Genomic DNA, 26,580 nt, shown 5'->3' with positions numbered 1-26,580 from the left:
ATAAATTGTGTCAGCGGGAGTAGCTTGTATTTTTTAGGCAAAATACCAGCTATATCTATTTATAAGTAGCTAATATTAGCCAATTAGCTATTTGTAGTCAAAAAGGTCAATTTTTGCTTTCTTTTGAGTGGTGTTATTAGAATAGATTGGATACATCTTAAGGTGATTTAATCTCAGTTTTGGGATGATTTGGTGAAGTTTTGAGGTGGTTTGAATTGAAAATTTGAAGTAGAAGATAAACATGAAAAAAATGATAGGTGTATGATCACACTGTGTATCACATATGTATCATATTTGTATCAAATGTGTATCCATGTATACATACGTGTGAGATACATGCTGATACATGTGTCGCTAAAGAATTTTTTGAACTCGATTTTAACTAAGAATTTTGATACCAAATCAATCTAAATCACCTCCAATCTTCCTCAAATTTTGTATACTGACTCATCTATATCTTTTCAATGAATCTCAACCATACCCATTGAAAAAAGTCTTTTTTTTGCTTAGATTTTTGGAATCTTGTATATATATTTTTGTATTTCATCACCTTATTTGCTACCTCATCCATGAACGTCTTGCATCTAATGTTGCTAATCACACTTTAAAATATGGAAGGAGATCTCTGTGTGTGATTCTTGGAGAGAAATAATCTTATTTCTTTGGATTTTCAATTTTTATATGTAATTGACTAGTTTTGATAAGTCTGATTAGTAGTTAGAGGTTGGTAAGTTGAGACTTTTTTGGGACATTTGCGTAAGATTACCTATTTTCTACCAAGTTAGGAACTAGTACAATTACAAATTTTTAGTCCTAGGATAAGCCTTCTGATAGAGTGGCTTGGGCCTATTGGGCTTAGACTAACAATACTCTGAAGTCAGACACAACCAACAAGCCCATTAACGTTCGTGGATTAGGGCTTGATTCAAAGGGGTTACAAAAGCTTTTCTTCTTCTTTCTCTATCCGTCGAGGTAGAAGAAATCAAACATATCAGCAGCAGCCGCGGGGGGAAGCAGAAGCAGCAGGCGGAGCAGCCATGGTGAATGCCTTTTTCTAGAATATTCCAGTAGCTTCTACACTCTTTCCACTTACATTTGTTTTTTGTTAATTTTGTTATTTTCTGTTCTCTTCAGGGTATCGATCTAGTTGCCGGGGGTAAGTCGAAAAAGACTAAACGCACTGCCCCAAAATCCGACGATGTTTATCTCAAGCTTCTTGTCAAGGTTTTTCATTTTTCCTTTTAAAACTTCTGTCTTTATAAATATATTGCATTTTTTGGATAGTGTACTGAGAATTGTATGGCTAATTGGGTAATGTAACAGCTGTACCGGTTTCTTGTGCGGAGGACTGGGAGCCAGTTCAATGCCGTGATACTGAAGAGGCTGTTCATGAGCAAGATCAATAAAGCTCCCTTGTCTCTATCACGCTTGATTACTTACATGAAAGGAAAGGTAATTGTTATTCAGCCCTTTTAGCTCTGTTTTACCTTACTGATCTATGAGTTTAAACTCATTTTCTGTGATTAGTTGTTAGAATGTTCTTTCTTATTGATTTTAATTTGGTTGTTCTGGTCTGAGTTAATTTTGTTACTTGAATAGCTTACACTTGCTGCCCATTAAGGGGTCCTTTTGCTCAAGGACTAGTTATGCAGCATTTGATTGTTAGACAGTGAATAATAATAATATGCTGTGAATAGTAGTAATAGGTTCCATATTAAGGTCAGAATAATCTTAATCCTTGTATTGTTGATACACATGTTCTTGTTCCTTATTCTATCATGTATAAAATAACGCATAGATTAGTTATATAATGCAAAGTTTTATTCCTCAAACCGTTCAGAGTTTTATGCCAGAAATTAAATGTTTGATTAATAATGTGGAGTTATATACGGGATTAGTTCTTCTTATACAACAAAGCAAACAGCAGCTAGTTGTTACTGGCGTACTAAATGGTTATTTTGTATTTTCTTTCCTATATGATAGGAGGACAAGGTTGCTGTAGTTGTAGGGACTGTTACTGATGATGTTCGGGCTTATGAAGTCCCTTCGCTCAAGGTTACTGCACTGAGATTCACAGAAACAGCTAGAGCTAGGATTGAGAAGGCTGGAGGAGAATGCTTGACTTTTGATCAGCTTGCTCTTAGAGCCCCTCTCGGGCAGAACACGGTATGGAACTATGTCCCCTGTCAGTTCGTGCTTTTATGGATTTTCTTGTATAATTGAAGTCAGTAAGTAGTGTGAATGCTGTAGTGGTTTTTACTATAAAGTGGGGTGTCCTTAGAATTGTGGTTTGGACGACTTTTCCTGTACATGAATGGGAAATGATTCATTCATGGTAGAGCAATATTGAGTAGTGAAGTTTGTCTTTGAGAGTAGGGAAGTGGTGTGTGTGGAAAACATAGTGCTAGTAATTTGTTCTGCAATTCATTGATTGCCATTAAAAAGACCCCTTTCACCGCTTCTATGCTTTCTTGATATTGTTGGCTGTGTTCTCTCAGGTACTGCTTAGGGGTCCAAAGAACTCGCGGGAAGCTGTTAAACACTTTGGTAGAGCTCCTGGTGTCCCACACAGCCACACGAAGCCTTATGTTCGGGCAAAGGGAAGGAAGTTTGAGCGAGCAAGAGGGAAAAGAAAGAGCAGAGGTTTCAAGGTTTGAGGAATTGCGAGTGTTTGAGTGCACGATGAGAGAATTTCTTTTAGAAGGTTTTCCCTACCTACTTTTTACCATATTAGCTTCTTTTTCTTGTCGAATTTCTTATTTCACCCCTGTTTCTGTGACACTCCAACCTATAGCCGATTTTGAATGCTTTTATTATCTATTCTACGAAATTAAGCTGCCTTTAAAGGGATTTCTTCAACAATCAACATTTACAAGGCTATGCAGGAAAATGATACAATATGAAGACCCCCTTTTTATTATTTAAGCTCTTTTATGCTCTGATAGCTGTGCTTGCTTAAAATTAGGTGAAAAGATTGAAAATTAGGGTTTATTTCTCAGCAGAGGCAAAAAAAATCATGGTGCTTTCTTTCCATCTACTCGAGTCTTTGCGGACAAATTTATTAGGTTTTTGTATTGGTTGTAGATATCAAAATCTGATTGGACTAGTTGATTTTCATGCGAGCACTATTGTATTGAAAAACGTTTGATTTATAGTTCTTAGACTGTGGCCCTGTTTTCTATGCTTCTCGTTGACAATCCCGATGTTAGTAAGAAATTGATTCGAAGACATTGTCATTGTTGCAATTCCGATTCGATTGGACAAGACTTTTCTCTGGTTTTCCTATGTTATTATGCAGTGAGTTATCTCATTGAAGAGACGACAAAATGATGAACCAATGGCCATAAAAGAATACCCACATTAGTTTGTCGTGAAATGACAACCAAAATCTAAAGCAAGATAGTCTGTCCTCGCTGTTGCCGGCTAAGCTACTTATACAATTATTTAAGTACTCCTTTGCTCTTGAAAGGATTTTGAAATACGAAGATTAATTTAAATTTTAATGTACATTTACGGATGTCAGTTTCTTAGTTTTAAAAAATAATATTTTTATATTTTAAAGACTAAATAAAATCATATTTTTCAATAGTCAGACATGTCTAAAAATAATTGAAAAAAGTATTTATGAAAGGGAACTGTTTAACAACTTCAACTCTAAGACCATGTTTAGTTTTTGGTTGGAAGAAGAATTATTCAGGTTGGAATACCTACTAACCATACGAAATAATTTAAGGCCACCAACCAATTCGCTGCCTATACTATTTTTTGAGGTAATAAAATTTTAGTTTGTACAAGGACATCCCTGACCAAATTCAATTCCAATGATCAATCGTACGAAACTAATACTCCTTAAAATACTCAACAAATCTAAGGTTTTGCATTTTGTTGAAACTTTTTTGTTAGAGTTATAATGTCATATATAATTGAAAACAGTAAATAGGAGTTAGACAAACGAATGAAACTGAAATAGAAAAAGAGAAAAATAGGTAGAGACTAGGGAGGGGCGGCCAGAGTGAACCTAAAACTAAGACGATTATTCAATTTCACAAACATAGTGTGTACGTAATTCCTAACTAACACGTTCCTAATTTGACATCTAACATCTAGAAAATGGAATTTACTAATCGCAAAACTCTTCATACCAATAAAATCTTATTTCATAGTTGTGCTCAAGTAGCCGGTAAAATATTAATCAAAATCGCTTTACAGCATTGGAAATCACTAATTCCAAAAGCATCTTTAACTATATAATATATATAATGATATACTGTAAGAACTTTTTCTCTATCATTATATCTTAATTAGTTATAATAAATTATCTTCAAGTTATATATCTTAGAGCGACATGTGTAATTATATTAGGAGTTTAAAATCTAAGCATCGATGATTTAGAGAATATATTCACACATAGAGAACTTGTAATATAATTATGGATAAAGATTTATAACTAGCATCATATTATACTTATCAATGATTATAATTATAATTTAAATCTATCATCTTTAACTGAGCTAACGGTGTAAAGATTTAAGTTAAACTCATTCCGAAAAGCTTAAATACTAATACTCAGAAAAAAAGGAAGGAATGGGAAAGTAGCAGCAAACAGGGGAAGCAAGAGAGAGACGGAGGAAAATGGAGAAAATACAGCACAAAAATGTATCCATTAATGGTATAAACATGCACGTAGCAGAAATCGGAGAAGGCCCAGCAGTTGTATTTGTACATGGCTTCCCTGAACTATGGTACTCATGGCGCCACCAAATGTTGTACCTTTCTAACAAAGGCTACAGAGCCATTGCTCCTGACCTTCGTGGCTACGGTGACACTGATTCTCCACCCGATGCTACAAATTACACTGTTTTTCATATTGTTGGAGACTTAGTTGCTCTTTTAGATGTTCTGGGTCTAGACCAAGTTTACTTGGTAGGACATGATTGGGGTGCTCTAATTGCTTGGTATTTCAGCTTGTTTCGTCCTGATCGAATTAAGGCTTTGGTTAATCTAAGTGTTGTATTCCGTCCTAGGCATCCTTCGCGAAAACCGGTGGATAGCTTGCGAGAGTTGTTTGGCGATGACTATTATATGTGCAGATTTCAGGTATTTTTCATATTTGTTTATTTATGTAATTGCAGATTTCAGCTCAACTATTACAGGGTTAAGCGGTAGTTGATTTATTAATCCGTAGTTTATTTTATTTTTTTGGTTACTTCTTCTTGGCAGTTTATTTAGTCGGAAAAGAAAAAGTGGAACTTTCAATTGTGTTTAAGTCAAGCTAATGTGATGGATGATGCTACCACTTGTGCAACTCTTTTCTTTTAGTAGCTAATAAAGTTGAATCCCTTTACAAGTCAGACACGAATAAATGATGTGGTGGTTCCCTGGCGAATTATCTGCATTAATAAATACTTGGATCCAGAAGTAGGAACGCTGATGAACAACTATATGTAGTAACTTTGATGAGAATTTGGTCAGTTTTCAATAATGGAAAGCAGATGAATCCTGTTCCCTAAACTCTATTTGGATTTTAGTTATGATATTGATACTAGGGCTCCTTAGCATGATTTGTTTGATGAGTTCTTCTACCCTGTTTAACTGAGTTTGTAAATTCTTCTTTGGTGATTCTTGTCAGCTCTCATTTTCAAGTTAGTGGCCATTTTATCATTTCCAAGTGAATAGGGAAAAGCAGTTGAATGACATTTTTGAAGCTCATCTTAGTTTTAAGAGTCAGGCTTACTTTTATTCCTGGTTTCCTGTGTTTGCCTTGGATGGTCTTCCTTTGATTAGTGGGTCTTTCATTGTTTTCTGAAGTTACAAGTACTGTGAAGTAAAATACAGTTTCGTTCTTAAATTTTATGGTTGGTGCTTGCTAGCGTTCAGCATATTTCTCTGATGCTTATTGGACCTTTTCTGATTGTTGTTACCCTTCATATGATTGCTTTTCCTTTCTTTCTATGCCTTTCCTTGAATAGAGTGGTTAAACTAAGGAAATATGACAGATGCACACTCAGAGGATATATTTGAAACAAACTTCATTTCTTCACTTGGCTAGTAAACCCTTTTTAAGAGATTTAATATTTCCTCCTTTGTCTGTCGAACTAGTTACAATAACATCAAGGTACCACTAATTTTCAAGTAATTGTAATTTGTTAATGTGAAAATAATGCAATACAATTCGATCAACGCAGATTGTGTTTGAATTGAGAGTAGTAAACTTTTTTGGTTTTACTGATGCTGCTATTATATTTAGAAACCTGGGGAAGTGGAAGAGGAGTTTGCTTCAGTTGATACTGCAACAGTCATTAAGGGATTTCTTTCTTCACGTGATCCACGCCCACCTTGCATTCCTAAGGAGATAGGCTTTCATCAGGCCTTAGCTAAGTCACCAGCGACATTACCCTCATGGATAACAGAAGAAGATGTGCATTATTTTGCTGAGAAATTAAAAAAGACAGGCTTCACTGGAGGATTGAACTACTACCGAAATCTGGACAAGTACGTATACTATTTAACTGTTCTAGGATCAACCAGAGATTCCAGGGATTTCTCGTGTTCCTATTACTTACTCTGCTGCTTGTGTTTTTACTGATTTTCCTTATTTTAGCTGTTATGTAATGATTCTAGTCATAGTACATTGAAAGTGGAAATAATAGTACGCTCAAATTTTCTTAAATCTATTTTTTAAATGCAGAAACTGGGAGCTTACAGCACCATTTAGTGGATGCAAAATTCAAGTTCCTACTAAGTTTGTGGTTGGTGATCTGGACGCGACGTATCATGTTCCTGGAACCAAGGAGTATATACACAATGGCGGTTTCAAGAAAGAAGTGCCTAATTTGCAGGAGGTTGTTGTAATGGAGGGAGCTGGTCACTTCATCAACCAAGAAAAGCCTGCCGAAATAAATTCCCACATTTATGATTTTATTCAGAGGTTTTAATCAACAGAGTCCCTCTTTGTCTTTCAGGTTACTGCGACTTCATCACTTGGAATAAGCAATGACACAGTATACACTGTAATGTTACCACTTGAATGTATCTATGATTGATACTGCATTTTACCTTTCTACAAATTACTGAAGTTCTTGGCAGAATTTGAGGTGTACTTGTTGATGTTTGTGACAAAACAAGATACCCAATCAGATAATGTGCCTGAAATTGAAAACTTGATTGATGGGAAAGATGGTATTTGCCTCTCTGTTTATAACTCCTGCTTTGACATCCATTTTTTTTTAACTATAAAGAAGATAATGGAAGTAAGAGGGGTTTGTTTCTCTTCTCACAATTCTTTCTTTATTCGGGATGTTCTTTGTCCTTTTTCACTCCCCCACACATCAGCAGAAGAAACAAACACTAAAAGAATAAGAAAAATTATTGCCTGGTTTTGTCACATGTTATTTAACAGATTAGAAAAAGTGGCTAGCAGAACCATGATAATCCAAAGAAAATCTTTATTTCCTTGATTTCTTTTCCAATTTGAGGGAAGAAAGAACCCCTCATCAATAAAATATGAGTTAGCTCCAACAGATTACGGCGAAGAAGTGTTAATGGCATTGGTACACCACAGTATCGGTCTTGACTGGTTAAAACATACAATTTTTATCCAATACTCACAAGCATTCCCTCCCAATACCATTAAATCCTTCTTTTAGTTTTTTTGAATCTGTCATCAGGATGGATGAAAACTCATTTAGTATAGGACTGGTGCAGTGGAAATATTTTTGTGATCCCCCACAGGCCACAATATCTACTGAGTTTAAAGCTGTTGCTTATCTCTGTCCTCATTCTTTTTCCTCTTGACTACCTTCTTCAATACTATGTTATACTGCTGATTTCTCTCTAATATGTATACCATCTTGGCCGAGGTGGCCATGATTTCTACCTGCAGTCCTGGCAGAGTATGATATTGATTACTGTTTCCTCTCAATGGTAATCCAAAAGGTCTACAAACACTGCCAGCCTTTATCTAAGGCTTGAAATGTTTAGACTTTCCCTAGAATGTGCTGTATACTTCTCCGAGTAGGAAGTGACGACTGATGAGAATGCTCAATGTTTACCAAGACGGAAGCATGTAAACATTGATTTGATGTGAGATCCCGACTAGAATGGAGAATCCAGAAGCTGTTGCCTGCTAAGTTGGATTTTGATATACATAAATAGATCAGAAGGAGCGATAAAATACTATGTCAGAATTCAAGTAATATGATGGGTATTTTATTTAACAATGAGATTTTTTTGGCAAGCTGTTCCAAAGTTATGAGTTCGGAGGTTTATGTGTTTGGAAGTTTACGGGTTTAGAAATTATAAAGTTTACGGGTTCGAAATTTCGCGGTTTCAAAAGTTTAGCAGTTCGGAAGTTTATGAAATTTGTGGGTTCGCAAGGTTGTTGGTTCGAACGTTTATGGCTTAATGTTTATTGTATCTAAATTATTTATGAATACTCTTGAGAAGTTATTTTCCTTAATTTGCGTACCAAACACCGGAAAATGAATAAGATTACTGCTTGTTTTCCAAGAAAACATTTTCCGTTATACCAAACACACCCTAAGTTTTTAGTTTGTGAAGACTGAAGAGGAATGGAGCTATGTATGCATGAAGGTAGATTAGCCTGTCCTTCGTATGTTTGGCTCATTACTAGCGATATTATTACTCTCTTTTTCTGTGGCTACTAAGATGTTAGTAGCCCCCAAAATACTAATCACAATCTTTTTTGATAAGCAACTAGTATAAATTGGCAAAGGCTCTGTGGCTCTATTTCTACATTGGTTCCTTTAGTTCTGGTACTGCCTAGTGCTGTACCTTTCCTAAAAGGGTTCCGAGCCATCACCCAGGACCTCCAAAAACCACGGATTCACCAGCCTGTCACCAGGTGCCACCAGCTACACGATCTTCCACATAACTGCGTCTGGAGTGGTAGTTCTTGGACGAGCATGATCAGGCAGCCACCATTACTTGGTCTTTCTGCTTCCATTCCGACTGGATCAACATCAGCATGGTCTTGAGTCCAATAAGTCCCTCACAAAAAACCTCCGGATTCCATGTCAGAGATATTATTTGACGACAAATATTATGTGTGCAGATCAGGTACATTTCCTTCCCTCTTCTGCCCTAATAACTTTCAACACATGATAGAATTCATGTCCCTCATTTCCAAATCCTCGTAAAAGATGGATTCATTTTCTTTCAGCTGCTTTTTTGTTCTTTTTATTTTCTTCTTTCTTGAAAATGCAGTACACTCTTGAAGGCTTGTGAAGATGGTAATTGTATTTCTCTTGCTGCTTGTATCGGAATCCTCCTATTAATGAAAAATCACGGCTAGCTCTATTTCCAGTGCTCTGCCCAATACTGGGATTGACCGAATTTCACTCTCTTCTTCTTTTTTTCTTTCAAATTTTGTTGCTTTGCTCTTCCTTTTTTATTCTTTGCCTTGAAATAGTTTGCTCATTGGATAAGAAGACAGAAATTTTATCAAATGAGAGATCAACTTATTTAGCCTTTGAAAGAGAACCAATCATTTATGGATATTTGACCATAAAATCCATCAGTTATTTCAAATATGAAAAATGAACCTAAATACTGTTGTTAGAAACTCTTGTGATTTAGTGTAGTTCTTTAAGGCATTGTACCTTGCTTCTCCCTTTGCTTCCCCTTGAGAAATATATATAAAGGAAGTCTATGTTGAAGATACAAGAAAGTAAATAAATGTGTGCTTCTTTAAAAACTTAAAACTTTTATGTGGTACATGGAGTTCAACATGGTATCAAGACAACTTTTGGTACAACCATTCTCGTGCTTGTAGGAAAGTCAGCTTCCTCTCTCAAGTTAGTTTATTGAGCTGCTTTTGGTCTATCTCTCAATTTAGTGTGTTGAGTCATTAACATGGTTCTAGGCACATCATTATGTAAGCTTTTAGACGAGATATTTACACTATTTACACAATTTAACATAGTATCAGAGCAAGCAGAAGTTGTGAGTTCAAAGTCTTACCGTCATTCACGTGCTTGACGCCTTGACGGCTTGACCTATGAAAAAGAACCAGTCTGCGACAATGAGGGGTGCATTGAAGGTATAATTAGGTAAATAAAAATGTACCTTGTCTAAAAGTTTGAGCCGTTGAACAAGGTAGTCATTCAATTCAATAGTGTAACTGGTTCACATATATCAGACATATGTGTGTACGTACAACAAATCCATGTATTACCCTCTCAGCCTATAAACCCTTTGAAACAATTTTAAGGATTTTCCCTTCTTCTCTGCTAGCTACAGCCACATTACATGGCACTTATATATAATGTGAAGATTATATAATGTGGAATGTCGACCTAGTATTATGTCTTGCTTTGCAAAGGTAAACATTTTTTTCCTTGTATCAGAGTATGTGGCAATAGCTCTTTTCCACTACGAAATCTGGGGAAGTAGAAATGGGATTACATTGCATGTAGACAGCCAGAATTTTGAAGGGATTTCCTAATAAGAATGGTGATCCATTTCCTCCTTGTAAGGTTTCAGTCTTTGGTTGTTCAGATACTACTGATGCTGAGGAATTCTAGCAGAGACGACTCACTGGAGATGAAGCGCTATCGCGATTTGCAATCTAGACCGCTATATATTTATGTTAACTTCCGTATATTGTGGGTATCAGTTAGAATATTCAGGAATTGGTAATAAGTTGCATTCGTGCTTGTTTTACTGATTTTTTTTGGTTTTAGCCATTGATTGATGAATCAGGTCAGAAGATTGGATGATAAGATAAATTGGTAGTCAAAACTTTCTCATCAAATCCTAAAAGATGTAGAAACTGGGAGCTTACATCGCATGGAGTATATGACATAGTGGTTTCAAGAAATGGTTATAAGTTGCAGGAGGTTGTTTAGTGGAAGGAGTAGCTTTATCATCAACTCAGAAAAGCCTACTAAATCAATTCCCACAGTTACAAATTTTTACATCCAAGGGTCTGGCCTAATGGTCAATAAAGTGGATGCAAACCTTAGAGACCAGGGTTCAAATCCCAGCACAGACAAACCACAAGATGATTTCTTCCGCTACCTAATCCCTTGTGAGAAGAGTTATTTTGTACCTTTTTTGGTCGGAGATAGTTGAGGTGTTAATCCCTTGTGACAAGAGTTATTTTGTACCTTTTTTGATCGGAGATAGTTGAGGTGTTCAGTAGGTCATTGGAGACAACTTAAATGGGCCGTTTATGTATTTCGCCATTCAAAAATGCATGTCCATTAAAAAAACTGTGTCTTGCCTCGCTTAGAATTATTTTGTTCTGCCTTTTTAGTATTTTGAACAGTATATTGTATTGATTGACCTAAAAAAATAAAATTTAAATAGCAAGAGAGAATTCTAGAAATTTCATCAATTTGAAGATACCATATATTTTAAAGAATAAAAATACTCTCTCCGTTCCAATTTATGTGAATATATTATGCAAACTTTTAAAAACAAAGACAAGGTTTAAATACCAAACCTCAAAATATCTTTTTGTACAAAGTTTTGTGATTTGTTTACTGACAAAGTAAAAAAAGAACATGCAAAAGACAATTGCAGTTTGGCTCTTCGCTAAACTGAAAGGTCTTGATTTAAGTACTTACTCTGTTCCAATTTATGTGAACTTATTTTCTTTTTGGTCTGTTTCAAAAAGAATGACCCCTTTCTAAATTTGAAAATAATTTAGTTTAAACTTACAATTCTACCCTTAATGAGAAGCTTTTATAATGTCCCTTTTTTGACTTATTTAGAACCACAAATTTCAAAAATATTCATTTTTTTCTTAAACTCCGTGCCAATCAAAATATTAGACCAAAGTGGCAAGCAAATTATGCCCCGCGCCTGTTCCAAGCTATGGCCGCCCGCCCCCCACATAACTTTGGGCAAGTTATGCCCCGTCAATATATTTTTTTCAAAACTTGCTTAAACCAGGACAACGTTTAAATAAAAGTCTGAAATGATCCTATTTGTGCGAACCTCCCAATAAATCACATGAACATTTTGAAAAGGAAAATATAACAAAGCACATGGACCTTAGAAAGTGCAAGTACTAAGAGCCCGTTATTAAGAAACTTAGCTCAAAGTAATAATATAAAATAAAAAAATAGACAAGAATGTAAGGAGAAAGAGATGAGAGATTCTTATTTCTTCTATGTATTCAAGTCTCAACAATATTACTTCTCATCCTCTATTTATAATATTACATAGAGATATACAAAAGAATGTCATAAACATGGCATTAAACATTTGAGATCATGGAGAAAGATTATCGGGGAGGTTATGAAAGTATGGGAGTTACAACCATAAGTATTGGAGTAGTGAGAGTTATGGAAGAGTAGTGGGTATTATTCCTTTGGCGGTTATGGGCATCCACCATATATATATATATATATATATATATATTCAGAAACCACTATAGTTTAGTGGTTATTAACGTGCTATAGCTATAATATCCATATTTACTAACTGTAGCTACAATTTCGTTGCTACTGTGCTATATTCCATGTATTCGCGCGACTGTATTTATAAACAGAGTGAGGTAATCCGCCTAAAAAATAGGGATTACAGTTGTTTAATTCTGTATTTAATGTATTCGCGCGACTGTATTTATAAATACAGTGAGATAATCCGCCTAAAAAATAGGGATTACAATTGTTTAATAACAGAAAGCGCAATAAATCAACGTGTATCAATTCGATTGTATACACTATATTTAGTTCGGACGTATTCGTGCTTATATATTTTACATTGTATTCAATTTTACTATATTGAATTCAGTTGTATTCAAACAACAAAAAATCAAGAAATAGGGTGCATACAGCTCTATTCAATTCGGCCGTATACACTCATTCAATTCACCTATATTCATTCTTAACTATTTTACATTGTATTCAATACATCGTATTCAATTCGACTTTATTCAAACAGCAACAAAATCACACTCCGAATGCACTTTAGACTAAGGTGTTAGTGAAAAATAATTGAATCCGAAATAGGATTCTAGTGAAGTAGAAGAGTGTAGAAGAACCATTCTGTATTTCATACGATGGCATCGCTCTTTGTGAATAGAATTAAAATAATAATAATAATATATAAAAAACAACTGGTAATATTGAAGAAAGGGTTTTGTTTTTGGGAGATCGGGAGGGTAGCTAAAGGCAGGGGTAAAGAAAGAAAAGAGTTCAACGAGAATGAATATTATATCAATTAATTGGATATAAAGCAGTAACTTTTCTCCTTTGATTCTTTTGGGAGATCTGGCCATGACAACGGATTGAACTTTTGAAAATCTAAAGCAGAATCGCCGAAGAAGAAGAAAATCTGAAGCAGAGTCGCCGGAAATCTGAACAGATTTGGCTATGGCGGTGAATCGCCGGAGAATACGGCGGCTTGCCGAAGAGAGAGGGAAAATGGGAGAGAATTGAGGGAGAAGAAAGAGGGTTGAGGGAAAAATTGAGGAATCAATTGTGTATATTTGTACTTTGATAAAAAATATAAAAAATAACTATAAATAATAATATTTTTAAAGTATTTTGGTTTAAAATAAATAGGGTGCATTATTTAGCTATAGTATGTAAAATTTTCTTGTAAATAATGCAGGCCCTTTCTTTTTTTAAAAGGCCGGTCCAAGTGATTTAGGAAACATAACTCGACAGTATTTTAAAAACTTTTACAGGATCTTAGCATAATTACTTAATTAACATTTTTGGCAATTATATATTTGCAAATATAACATAATCCAATAGGAAGAAAGTCACACGTTTTCTTAAGCATTTAATAGCCTTTCTTTGCTACTCTCTGTGTCTCATATTATCTGTCGTGTTTTTCTTTTACACACCTCTTAAGAAATATTAATTAGAAAAAAAATTAGACTATTTTACCCTTATTTATGTCTTAAGATAAAATCTCTCTTCATTGAATATTTATTCCATTTATGCATTATCTACATCTTCAAGAACAATTATTACTAAGGGTATTAAAGGAAAAAAATAATCAATTTTGTCTTGAACTTCTAAAATGATAAATAATTTGAGACAACTATTTTTAGTAACCACGACTGATAATATGAGACGGAGGGAGTAATTTAATACTTAAAAGATGATTTTTATCTTTCTCTTCTAAGAATGGTTTCGTCATAAATGATGATTTTATTGGTACTTTCTCACCCTACTAAGTATGGTGGTTATACACATTTTATCCACTTGTATAAATGATTTTTGTACAGATAAATGTGAATGTTTGGATAATGATGCACACTAAGATAAATAACTACTCGTAATGAGATGAATACACGTGATTGAGATGAATGCATTTGTATGTCCATTTAACGTACTCTGTATTCATGTACTCAATTAAGAAATACATTAACTTATAACCTTTGAATGTATGTACCTTTATAAATAGAGAACTTTTGACCTTATGAAAAACACCCCAAGAAGAGTAATAACAAAATCATCCCCCTCTTATATATCTTGTCTCAATTACTATATTGTTCTAGTTTGCTCTCATTTCTTAGTACGTTATCAGCACGAAGTTCTAACCAACTGAGGTTATCTACTTCATTCGAATTTTATCTTCTTCCAAAAAGAGGTAGTTAATTTTTTTTCCGATTCATGTATCATTTTTAAGTTTATAACGTTTCTACTAGGATCTTCTTTAACCTGTAATTTAATTACCATATGCATAACTTATTTTGAATATGATTATAATAATTGCCTTGGTATAAAAACAATAAGCTTCGGTTAAATTGTTCTTTTATTATATAATCTACGAAGAAGTTTAAACCTACACATAAATAGATAAGTATTAAATTGAATTACCATGATTAGACTAATTAATCCCATATCCAAGTGCTATGACAGAATATGCATTTAGAAGGAATTCTTGTAAAATTTTCAAAAGTGTTAAACGTATCTTCAATGAATTTATCACCTAAGTGTATAAACTAATTAATGACTTAACTATTAGATGAATCGTATTCAATGTTGAAACTTTACTAGAATTGATATCATCTAGTTTTATGCCTACTTAACTTATTGAAACGTCTTCTAAGTAGAACAAAATATACTAGTACCTATTAATGAGAGTACTTCAACTTATTTATTCTCTGAAAATATACTCACATGTCTAAAGTTCTTGTGTGTAATATTAAGTACTAATTCATCATCGCACTATACATAATTGTTTGTTCTAACAATTATATAGAGAATGTTAATACACGATTATATTCTGCATTGTTTATTTTTTCATTGATAATAATTCTTATCATTCTAATTCACTTATTTTCTACGATAGTTTTTAATATGTCAAAACTTGAATTTGTGGCACTTGACATCTCTGGGAATAACTATTTGCCATGGGTACTTGATGCTAAAATTCACCTTGATACTAAGGGGTCGTTTGGTAGGGTGTATAAGAATAGTACATAATACAGTATATTAGTAATACATGGATTAGTAATGCATAGGTTAGTAATTCAAGCATTAGTTATGCAGATATTATATCTTATAAACTGTTTGGTGTGGTGTATTAAAAATTATAATGCATTGTATAATTTTTAAGAAAAATAGTTGTTTACAAAAATGTCCTCCATATTCTCTAACTTTAAGGGACTTTAAGGACAATTTTATCTTTAACCATACTAATGCATGCATTAAAAGCCTTGGTATTACTAATGTCATGGTTTTCTATGCATTACTTATACATAGTCTAATACCAAGTATGATGTATAACTAATGCAAGTATTAGTTATACATAAGTTAAAAAAATATACCAAATAAGGTATTAGTAATGCACAAAGCTAATGTTTGCATTATTTTTTCTAATACCTCCTACCAAACGACCTCTAAAGGTCTTGGTGACACTATTAAAGAAGGAAATGAAGCATCAAGTCAGAATAAGGCAAAAATCATGATTTTCCTTCGCCATCATCTCGATGAAGAGTTAAAAAGTGAATATTTAACCTTGAAAGATCTATTTCAACTATGAACTAGTTTGAAGGAACGATATGACCACCTAAAGGCCCCGATATTGCCAAGAGCTCATCGTGAGTGGATGCACTTACGACTACAAGATTATAAGACCATAAGTGAATATAATTATGTTGTATATAGAATAATTTTCCAACTAAAATTATGTGGGGAACCTATGAATTATGAGAACATGTTGGAAAAGACTCTTTTCACTTTTCATGCCTCAAATATGGTGTTACAGCAGCAATACCGTGAAAAGTGCTTTAAGAAATATTCCAAGTTAATTTTATGCCTTTTGGTGGCTGAACAACATAATGCCCTTTTAATGAAAAATCATGAAGCCCGCCTCACTGGATCAGCTCCATTTCTAGAAGCGAATATGGGAACGATAGATCCAAAGTCTGAAACAAAAGACAAAATAATTATCGTTGCCGTATAAATATACGTGGACGTGGCAAGTGGCGAAATAATAATCGTCATGGTGGTGGTCATTATAAACAAGAGAACAATAATGGTTCTGAGAATAATCCTTCAAAAGGCAAAGGTAATATTTGTCACCGATATGGTATGAAAAATCATTGGGCACGAATTTGTCGTACACCTAAATATTTTGTCAAACTTTATCAAGCATCTATAAAAGAGAAACAAAATAAAGTTGAGACTCACTTGATGTAACTACCCGGCCAGTTGTTGTGAATATTATAATCCCGTTCTCTCATTTACTGCACAATTTATATCTTTCAATTGATTTATGACTTACCGGGTTAGTTGGTTTGGGTCCGAAAGGAACTCGGAGTGAAATGAGACACTTAGTCTCTTAAGTAGAAACTTAAGTTAGAAAAGTCAACCGGATGTTGACCTATGTGTAAACGATCTCGAATTTGAATTCTGATGGTTTCGTTAGCTCCGTTAGGTAATTTTGGACTTAGGAGTGCGTTCGGAATGTGATTTGGAGGTCCGTGGTAGAATTAGGCTTGGATTGGCGAAATTGGAAATTTGACAATTTCGGTCGGCAGTGAAAAATTTGATATCGGGATCGGAATAGAATTCCGGAAGTTGAGTAGGTTCGTAGTATCATTTGTGATGTATGTGCAAAATTTGAGGTCATTCGGACGTGGTTTGGTCAGTTTCGGCATCGGCTGCCGAATTTGAAAATTTAGAAGTTCTTAGACTTAAATCCGAGGGTAATTTGATGATTTGATGTTGTTTTGAGTGACTCGAAGGTTCGACTAAGTTGTTATGTTGGTATATGACTTGTTTGTATTTTTGGTTGAGGTCCCGAGGGGCTCGCGATGATTTCGGATGGGTATCAAGGAGTTTGGAAGTTGGAAAATACAGCTGGAAGCTGCTGGTGTAAGGCTACTAGTGTGGTTGCACCTGCAGATGGTGAGCCGTAGGTGCGATGATCGCAAGTGCGGATGGCATGTCGCAGATGCAGAAAATGGAGGCCTGGCATTGAGCGCACATGCGGAAGAGAGGATCACACCTGCGAGCCCGCAGGTGCGAAGCTTGGCGTCTAAGTGACTTTCGCAGATGTGCAACTGGGACAGCAGATGCGAGTCCGCAGGTGCGAGAAAGGGTCCGCAGGTGCGGAATCCCTAGGGCAGATCCTATATATCACACTTCGCGAATTGTGGTGCATTCTTCACCATTTTTATCCGGTTTTGGAGCTTTTGGGGGAGCTTTGAAGAGGGAATCAAGGGGGTAACTTTGAGGTAAGTTACTTGAGCCCTAATACTTGTATATATGGTAATTTTTCGTTGTTTAATCATGGTAATTAGTGAAAATGAGGGGTTAGGGCTTGGAATATTTGGAGAGTAATTTAAGGATTTGAAGGACCAAACGATGTCGGATTTTGATGAATTTGGTATGGTTAGACTCGGGAGAGGTCAAGGTTTATTATTCTGCCATTTTTGACTAATTTTGAGATGTGGGCCCGTGGTCGGATTTTGGTCGGTTTCAGATTTTTGGCATAATTTGATAGTTTTTCTTGTGGAATTCATTCCATTAGCGTATATTGATGGTATTGTACTGATTGTGAATAGATTCAGAGCATTTGGAGACCTAGTCCGGAGATGAGGGCATCCCGAAGTAGGATCTTTACGCTGTTAAGGTAAATAACAGTTTTAACTCTGGCTTTGAGGGTATAAACCCGGAGATTTGACATCACGTGATTGTTTGGAAGTGATACCCACGCTAGGTAACGAGCGTGTGGGTGTGCATGGCGAGGGATTGAGACTTGGTCCGTCCCATGAGGCTATGAGGCCTAATGGCTATTATCTGTGGTTATGTGTTTATTTGTTGTTGAACTTGTTTGCCTTCATGTTAGAGATCATGCTTAGGCTTTATTCATGCTCACATTATTTGTACTTAGTCATATAAATTATTGTACCTGTTTACCTCAGTCTCTATTATTTGCTAATATGCGGTGATACTTGATGTGGGCTATGTTCCCTTATTTGTTGGTGATGATGAGGCTAGTGAGGTACATGATTGAGTGAGGCCGAGGGCCTGGTTGTGAGGATATTAATACCATAGCGCGTGAGTTGTCCGCGTAGCACGTGAGTTGACCGTGCGGGTCCATGTATTGATACCATAGCACGTGAGTTGTCCGCGTAGCACGTGAGTTAACCGTGCGGATCCAGGTATTGATATGATGGAACGTGAGTTGTCCGTGCTTAGCGCTTGGGCTTTGGGAGCCCCTCCGGAGTCTGTACACACCCCCAGTGAGCGCAGAGTGTTGAGTGTTTTGAGTATTGAGTGCTGAGTGATGAGTGATGGAGTGTCACTGCTGTGAGGTGGTATTTATTTGTGTTGTTGCTGCATTTATCTGTTAAACTTCTTTGTGGCATTTACTGAGTTATGGAATTTACCTGTTGATTTCTGGTTATTTTTAAAATTGTGAAAATAAATAATTGGACTGTTTTAATTAGCTCGTCACTATTGCTCAGTTCTTTAGTTATTTCTGTTACTTGCTGAGGTGGTTGTACTCATGCTACACCCTGCATTTTATGTGCAGATTCAGGTGAGCTAGAGCGCGGCGATCGTTGATTTCAGGCCAGCTATCTGTGGAGATTGCAAGGTAGCTGCTAGTGTCTGCAGGACCTTGTCACTCCTTTTATCATTTCTTCGTTTGGATTGTATTGACAGTTAGACAGTTTCATTCCTTAGTTCATAGATTTAGACGCTCATGACTTAGTGACACCCCGATATTTGGGACTCGTTTTCGTATTTCTAAAATTATATTTAAAGTTGATTTAGTTTATGAGAAATTCAAATGTTGAAATATTTTATTAAATTCTTATAATCGGTTTAGTAGTAATATTTTGGAAAATAGGCTTGCCTTGTAATACGTTAGGCTCCATCACAACCATGGTTAGATTTTGGGTCGTGACAAGTTGGTATCAGAGCCTAGGTTACATAGGTCTCACGAGTCATGAGCGGGGTTTAGTAAAGTCTTGCGGATCGGTACGGAGACGTCTGTACTTATCTTCGAGAGTCTGCAAAACCTTTAGGAAAATTTCACATTCTTGGATTCTTATCATGCGTTTAGTGTATTCTAGTAACTAAACATCTGTATTTCATTCTATCACAAATGGTGAGGACTCGTGCTATCAGTCAAAAGGGTCAGCCACAAGTTCGGGCCGCGAGAGACCGAGGTCGCGGTAGAGGCCGAGGCCGCGGTAGAGGCCGTGGTAGGGGCAGAGGTACAGCCCGTACAACAGTTGGGCCAATACCTGCAGATCCACCGGTTGTCCCAGATCAGGACCAGGTTCCAGTTGTTGATGCGCCAGCTCACGCACCACGTGTGCCTATTGTGATTCCAGGCCTTCAGGAGGCCCTAGCTTAGATTATGACAACGTGTACCAGCCTTGCTCAGGCGGTTTCTATTTCGACGGCCGCAGCCACTTCTCAGGCTGGGGGAGGCACTCAAATTCCTGTCGCTCGCACACCCGAGCAGGTTATTTAGGGACTTCAGATACCGGAGGCACCACCAGCCCAACCGGTTGTAGCTGCATATGATTATGTGGTTCTTGCTATGCCTGAGGATGATCAGCGTAGGTTGGAGAGGTTTGGGAGACTCCAGCCACCACCTTTCAGTGGTACAGAGAGAGAGGACGCTCAGGACTTCTTGGACAGATGTCAGAGGATACTCCGTACTGCTGGTATTTTGGAGATTGTGGGGTCTCATTCACTACCTTTCAGTTTTCTAGGGCTGCACTCAGATGGTGGGAGACTTATGAGAGGCGTAGGCCTGTTGGCACATCACCCATTACTTGGCAGCAGTTCTCCGCTCTTTTTCTGGAGAAGTTTGTACTTGAGTCCCGCAGAGAGGAGCTGCGCAAGTAGTTTGAGCAGATTCGCAAGAGTGAGATGTCTGTTACACAGTATGAGATGCGGTTCTCCGAGTTAGCTCGTCATGCGGTCTGGTTGGTTCTCACAGACCGATAGAGGATCAGGAGGTTTATAGATGGCCTCGGTTTTCAGCTTCGATTGCTTATGACCAGGGAGAGAGTATCTGGGGTTACCTTTGATGAGGTTGTCGATATTGCTCGACAGATTGAGATGGTTCGAGGTCAGGAGAGGACTGAGAGGGAGGCTAAGAGGCCTCGTGGTCACGGTGGTTCCAGTGGTGCTCCTCAGGGAGGTCAGTTTCAGCAGAGTCAGTCATCATTCAGTGCATTGCTAGCACAGGGTTCTCATTATGCCCCGCCCGCTCAGGTATCGCCGGGTAATTCTTTTGGTCATCAGGAGCAGCAGATTCGTCAGAGGAGGGGTTGTTTCGAGTGCGGGGATTTTGGTCACATTGCGAGATATTGCCCTAGGATGTTGGGTGGGACTCTGCAGCGGAGTACTCAGCCTCCGACTACAGCACCAGTTACCTCACCACCCGCCGAGCCAGCTAGGGGTGGAGTTCAGGCAGCTAGGGTGCGGAGCCTAGTCAACTATGGGTCGCCCGAGAGGGGGAGGTAGATTAGAGGGTGGTCAGGCCCGTTTCTATGCCCTTCCAGCCAGGCCAGACGCTATTGCTTCAGATGCTGTGATTTCAGGTATGTTATTTTGTTAGACTCGTTCGAGGACGAACGTTTATTTAAGAGGGGGAGAATGTAACGACCCGGCTAGTCGTTGTGAATATTATAACCCTGTTTCCCCATTTACTACACAATTTATGTCTTGCAATTGATTTATGACTTATCGGGTTAGTTGGTTTGGGTCCGGAAGGAACTCGGAGTGAAATGAGACACTTAGTCTCTTAAGTAGAAACTTAAGTTGAAAAAGTCAACCGGATGTTGACCTATCTGTAAACGATCTCAGATTTGAATTCTGATGGTTCCTTAGCTCCGTTAGGTGATTTTGGACTTAGGAGTGCGTCCGGAATTTGATTTGAAGGTCCGTGGTAGAATTAGGCTTGAATTGGCGAAATTGGAAATTTGGCGATTCCGGTCGGCAGTGGAAAATTTAATATCGGGGTCGGAATGGAATTCCAGAAGTTGGAGTAGGTTCGTAGTGTCATTTGTGATGTGTGTGCAAAATTTGAGGTTATTCGGACGTGGTTTGGTTGGTTTCGGCATCGGGTGCCGAATTTGAAAATTTAGAATTTCTTAGGCTTAAATCCGAGGGTAATTTGATGATTTGATGTTGTTTTGAGTGATTCGAAGGTTCGACTAAGTTGGTATGTTGGTATATGACTTGTTGGTATTTTTGGTTGAGGTCCCGAGGGGCTCGGGATAATTTCGGATGGGTATCGGGGAGTTTGGAAGTTGGAAAATGCAGCTGGAAGCTGCTGGTGTAAGGCTACTGGTGTGGCCGCACCTGCAGATGGTGAGTCATAGGTGCGATGATCGCAAGTGCGGATGGCATATCGCAGATGCGGAAAATGGAGGCCTAGCATTGAGCGCAGGTGCGGAAGAGAGGATCGCACCTGCGAGCCCGCAGGTGCGAAGAGGCAGTCGCAGGTGCGAAGCTTGGCGTCTAAGTGACTTTCACAGATGCGCAACTGGGACAGCAGATGCGAGTCCGCAGTGCAAGAAAGGGTCCGCAGGTGCGGAATCCCTGGGGTAGATCCTATATATCACACTTCGCGAATTGTGGTGCATTCTTCACCATTTTTATCCGGTTTTGGAGCTTTTGGGAGAGATTTGAAGAGGGAATCAAGGGGGTTACTTTGAGGTAAGTTACTTGAGCCCTAATACTTGTATATAAGGTGAATTTTTGTTGTTTAATCATGGTAATTAGTGAAAATAAGGGGTTAGGGCTTGAAAGTTTTGGAGAGTAATTTAAGGATTTGAAGGACCAACGATGTCGGATTTTAATGAATTTGGTATGGTTAGACCCGGGAGAGGTCAAGGTTTATTATTTTACCATTTTTGACTGATTTCGAGACGTGGGCCCGGGGGTCGAGTTTTGATCGGTTTCAGATTTTTGGCATAATTTGATAGTTTTTCTTGTGGAATTCATTCCATTAGCGTATATTGATGGTATTGTACTGATTGTGAATAGATTCAGAGCATTTGGAGACCGAGTCTAGAGACGAGGGAATCCCGGAGTAAGATCTTTACGCTGTTAAGGTAAGTAACAGTTTTAACTCTGGCTTTGAGGGTATAAACCCGGAGATTTGACATCACGTGATTGTTTGGAAGTGATACCCACGCTAGGTGACGAGCTTGTGGGTGTGCACCGCGAGGGATTGAGACTTGGTCTGTCCCGTGAGGCTGTGAGGCCTAATTGTTATTATCTGTGGTTATGTGTTTATTTGTTGTTGAACTTGTTTGCCTTCGTGTTAGAGATCATGCTTAGGCTTTATTTATGCTCACATTATTTGTACTCAGTGATAGAAATTATTGTACCTGTTTACCTCAGTCTCTATTATTTGCTAATATGCGGTGATACTTGATGTGGGCTGTGTTCCCTTATTTATTGGTGATGATGAGGCTAGTGAGGTACATAATTGAGTGAGGCCGAGGTCCTGGTTGTGAGGATATTTATACCATAGCGCGTGAGTTGTCCGCATAGCATGTGAGTTGACCGTGCGGGTCCAGGTATTGATACCATAGCACGTGAGGTGTCCGCGTATCACGTGAATTGACCGTGCGGATCCAAGTATTGATATGATGGCACATAAGTTGTCCGTGCTTAGCGCTTGGGCTTTGGGAGCCCCTCCGGAGTCTGTACACACCACTAGTGAGCGCAGAGTGTTGAGTGTTTTGAGTATTGAGTGCTGAGTGCTGAGTGATGGAGTGATACTGCTGTGAGGTGGTATTTATTTGTGTTGTTGTTGCATTTATCTGTTAAACTGCTTTGTGGCATTTACTGAGTTATGGAATTTACCTGTTGATTTTTGTTTATTTTTAAAATTGTGAAAATAAATAATTGGACTGTTTTACTTAGCCCGTCACTATTGCTCAGTTCTTTAGTTATTTTTGTTACTTGCTGAGGTGGTTGTACTCATACTACACCATGCACTTTATGTGCAGATTCAGGTGAGCTAGAGCATGGTGATCGTTGATTTCAGGCCGGCTATCTGTGGAGATTGCAAGGTAGCTGCTAGCGTCCGCAGGACCTTGTCACTCCTTTTATCATTTCTTCTTTTGGATTGTATTGACAGTTAGACAGTTTCATTCCTTAGTTCATAGATTTAGACACTCATGACTTAGTGACACCCCGATGTTTGGGGCTCGTTTCTGTATTTCTAAAATTATATTTAATGTTGATTTAGTTTATGAGAAATTCAAATGTTGAAATGTTTTATTAAGTTCTTATAATCGGTTTAGTGGTAATATTTTGGAAAATAGGCTTGCCTTGTAATACGATAGGCTCCATCACGACCATGGTTAGATTTTGGGTCGTGACACTTGACCTTTCAAAATGATGTTGAGGCGGGCCCTATGAATAATTATGATAAAGTTGAAGCAAACCTTACCTATAAAGATGATATTTTTGAAGGCCTTGGAGATATTACTCATTTAGAAGCTGGAGACTTCTTTGAGTATCATAACTGAAGACTTATTATTGGGAAACATTATAAGAATAAATGTATTTTTTTTATGAAGTTCATGTTTTGAATAAAACTTTTTATGTTGTGAGTATTTAATTTCCTAAATGCAGTTTCTTTTGTTCTTAAATTTTTCAGTATTACTTATGATGTATTTTTTTTCTTTATGAAGTATATGAAAACTTCCTAGTCTTCAGTTGGCCGTATGAATAATAAAGAAGAAATATATCTTCTGGATAGTGCTACGGCGCACACCATATTAAAAGATAAGAGATATTTCTCGTATTTAATTATGAAAGAAGCCAATATCATAATAATATCTGGTAGTACAAAATTAATTGAGGGCTTTGGAAAAGAGACTGTATTACTACCAGGAGGAACTATATTGGCTGTTAATGATGCATTATATTGTAGTGGGTTTGAAAGAAACTTATTGAGTTTCAAAGATATTCGCCAAAATGGCTATCATATTGGGACCACCAATGAAGGAAAGGTTGAATACCTCTATATTGCTACAATAAAAGCGGAAAAGAAGTATGTGCTTGAAAAGCTTCTCGTATTTTCCTCCGGATTATACTACACTAGTATTAGTGTAGTTGAATCACATGCCATAGTAAACAAGGAGCTTACTAATGATTTTATTATTTGGCATGACCGGTTGTACCATCCTGGTTATAATATGATGCGCAAAATAATTGATAATTCACATGGTCATTCATTGAAGAACCAGAAGATTCTTCAAACTAAAGAATTCTCTTGTGATGCATGTTCTCAAAGAAAACTGATTATTAGACCATCAGTAATTAAAGTTGGAGTTGAATCTCCTGCATTTTTGGAACGCATACAAGGCGATATATGTGGGTCCATACACCCTCCATGTGGACTATTCAGATATTATATGATTTTGATAGATGCATCTACAAGATGATCATATGTGTGCTTGTTATCAACATACAATTTAGCCTTTGCGAGGTTACTAGCTCAATTAATAAGATTAAGAGCACAGTTTCCAGATTATGCAATTAAGACACTTCGTCTTGATAATGCTGGTGAATTTACGTTCCAGACCTTTAATGATTATTGCATATCAACTAGGATAACAATTGAGCATCCAGTTGCTCACGTTCATACTCAAAATGGTCTAGCAGAATCATTGATCAAATGCCTCTAATTAATTACTAGACCAATACTTATGAGAACAAAACTTTCCATTTCAGCATGGGGCCATGCTATTTTGCATGCAACAATTCTTATGCGGATCAGACCCACAAGTTATCATAAAGTCTCCCAAATATAATTGGCTTTTGGTTAGGAGACAAATATTTCCCTTTTAGAATATTTGGATGTGCAGTATATGTTCCAATTGCTCTACCACAACGCACAAAGAAGGGACCCAAATAAGATTGGGGATATATATTGGGTATGAATCTCTTTCTATTATAAAATATTTGGAACCTATGACTGGAGATTTTTTTACGGCAAGATTTGCTGATTGCCATTTTGATGAATCAGTATACCCAATATTAGGGAGAGAAAATAAGCAATTGCAAAAAGAGATAGATTGAAATGCATTATCACTATCTCATTTAGATCCTCAAATAAATCAATGTGAACACAAGGTTCAAAAGATAATTTATTTGCAAAATATTCCAAATCAACTGCCAGATGCATTCACTAACCTACAAAGGGTGACTAAGTCACATATTCCAGCTGCTAATTCTCCTATTCTAATTGATGTCCCGATTGGACAATCTATAAATATAAATGAGTCTAAGCCACGCTTGAAACATGGTAGACCATTTAGTTCCAAAGATAAAAATTTCGGAAAGCGAAAAAGAGCAAATGATCTAGGAGGTCATAATATGGAGGCAATTGCTCAAAAAGAGCCTCGTGACATAACAAATGATAAGACCTCAGAGGAGGTCCAAGTACCTGAAAATAATAAGAATGAAAAGATCTCAATAAGTTATGTCTTTATGGAAAAAAGATGGAACCGAAATAATATTATTGTCGACAACATTTTTGTGTTGTTGTTGAGATAATGCAACAAGATGAGGATCTTGAACCAAGATCTATCGATGAATGTAGACAGAGAAATGATTGGCCAAAATGGAAAGACGTTATCCAGGCAGAATTAGCGTCACTTGAAAAACGTGAAGTATTCAGACGTATAGTCCGAACACCTGAAGGAATAAAGCCAGTGGGATACAAATGGGTTTTTGTGCGAAAACGAAATGATAAAAATGAAGTCGTTAGATATAAAGCATGACTTGTGGCACAAGGATTTTCGCAAAGACCTGACATTGGTTATATGGAGACATATTCTCTTGTGGTGGATGCAATCACTTTCTGGTATCTTATAAATTTGGCAGTCCATAAAAAACTTGATATTCGTCAGATGGATGTTGTCACAACCTACTTGTATGGTACATTAGACAACGAAATTTATATAAAAATCCCTGAAGGGCTTAAAGTTCCTGAAACTAATAAAAGTTTTCGGGAAACTTGTTCAATAAAGCTTCAAAAATCCTTATATGGATTGAAACAATCAGGGCGAATGAGGTATAATCGTCTGAGTGAGTATTTGCTGAAATAAGGGTATAAGAATGATCCAATTTGTTCTTGTGT

General features: G+C 37.0%; 3 protein-coding genes and 1 long non-coding RNA gene across 6 annotated transcripts; 3 read left to right on the top strand and 1 right to left on the bottom strand.

Annotated features, from left to right (window-relative positions):
- The first annotated feature begins 885 nt into the window (after nt 1–885).
- LOC104119343 (large ribosomal subunit protein eL18y) lies at nt 886–2,920 on the top strand. 2 transcript variants are annotated; one of them, XM_018778702.3, is made up of 6 exons: nt 886–1,040; nt 1,135–1,224; nt 1,324–1,452; nt 1,984–2,013; nt 2,056–2,166; nt 2,499–2,920. In XM_018778702.3, exons 1-6 carry the CDS (start codon nt 1,038–1,040, stop codon nt 2,655–2,657), a joined length of 522 nt encoding a protein of 173 aa, XP_018634218.1. In that variant the 5' UTR covers nt 886–1,037; the 3' UTR covers nt 2,658–2,920. The 2 variants fall into 2 exon arrangements, with proteins under 2 accessions (XP_018634218.1, XP_009629121.1); XM_009630826.4 differs by having other exon boundaries at nt 1,984–2,166.
- Nucleotides 2,921–4,479: 1,559 nt separating this feature from the next.
- LOC104119345 (uncharacterized) lies at nt 4,480–7,175 on the top strand. The gene is made up of 3 exons (XM_009630828.4): nt 4,480–5,097; nt 6,248–6,492; nt 6,689–7,175. Exons 1-3 carry the CDS (start codon nt 4,633–4,635, stop codon nt 6,933–6,935), a joined length of 957 nt encoding a protein of 318 aa, XP_009629123.1. The 5' UTR covers nt 4,480–4,632; the 3' UTR covers nt 6,936–7,175.
- A 7-nt stretch (nt 7,176–7,182) lies between these two features.
- LOC104119344 (uncharacterized) lies at nt 7,183–11,183 on the bottom strand. 2 transcript variants are annotated; one of them, XR_691405.4, is made up of 2 exons: nt 9,982–11,183; nt 7,183–8,122 (listed from the first exon to the last, which is right to left on the bottom strand). It is a non-coding gene; the product is annotated as an uncharacterized lncRNA (long non-coding RNA). The 2 variants fall into 2 exon arrangements; XR_011411839.1 differs by lacking the exon at nt 7,183–8,122 and adding an exon at nt 8,584–9,420.
- Nucleotides 11,184–24,244: 13,061 nt separating this feature from the next.
- Nucleotides 24,245–25,123, top strand: LOC138907245 (uncharacterized). The gene is made up of 2 exons (XM_070197769.1): nt 24,245–24,809; nt 24,915–25,123. Exons 1-2 carry the CDS (start codon nt 24,245–24,247, stop codon nt 25,121–25,123), a joined length of 774 nt encoding a protein of 257 aa, XP_070053870.1.
- Nucleotides 25,124–26,580: the final 1,457 nt, after the last annotated feature.

Source organism: Nicotiana tomentosiformis, chromosome 1 (assembly GCF_000390325.3).
Source record: "Nicotiana tomentosiformis chromosome 1, ASM39032v3, whole genome shotgun sequence".
NCBI classification, from domain to species: domain Eukaryota; kingdom Viridiplantae; phylum Streptophyta; class Magnoliopsida; order Solanales; family Solanaceae; genus Nicotiana; species Nicotiana tomentosiformis.
Note: the sequence above shows the minus strand (reverse complement) of the source record. Positions and strands in the feature narration are given on the sequence as shown.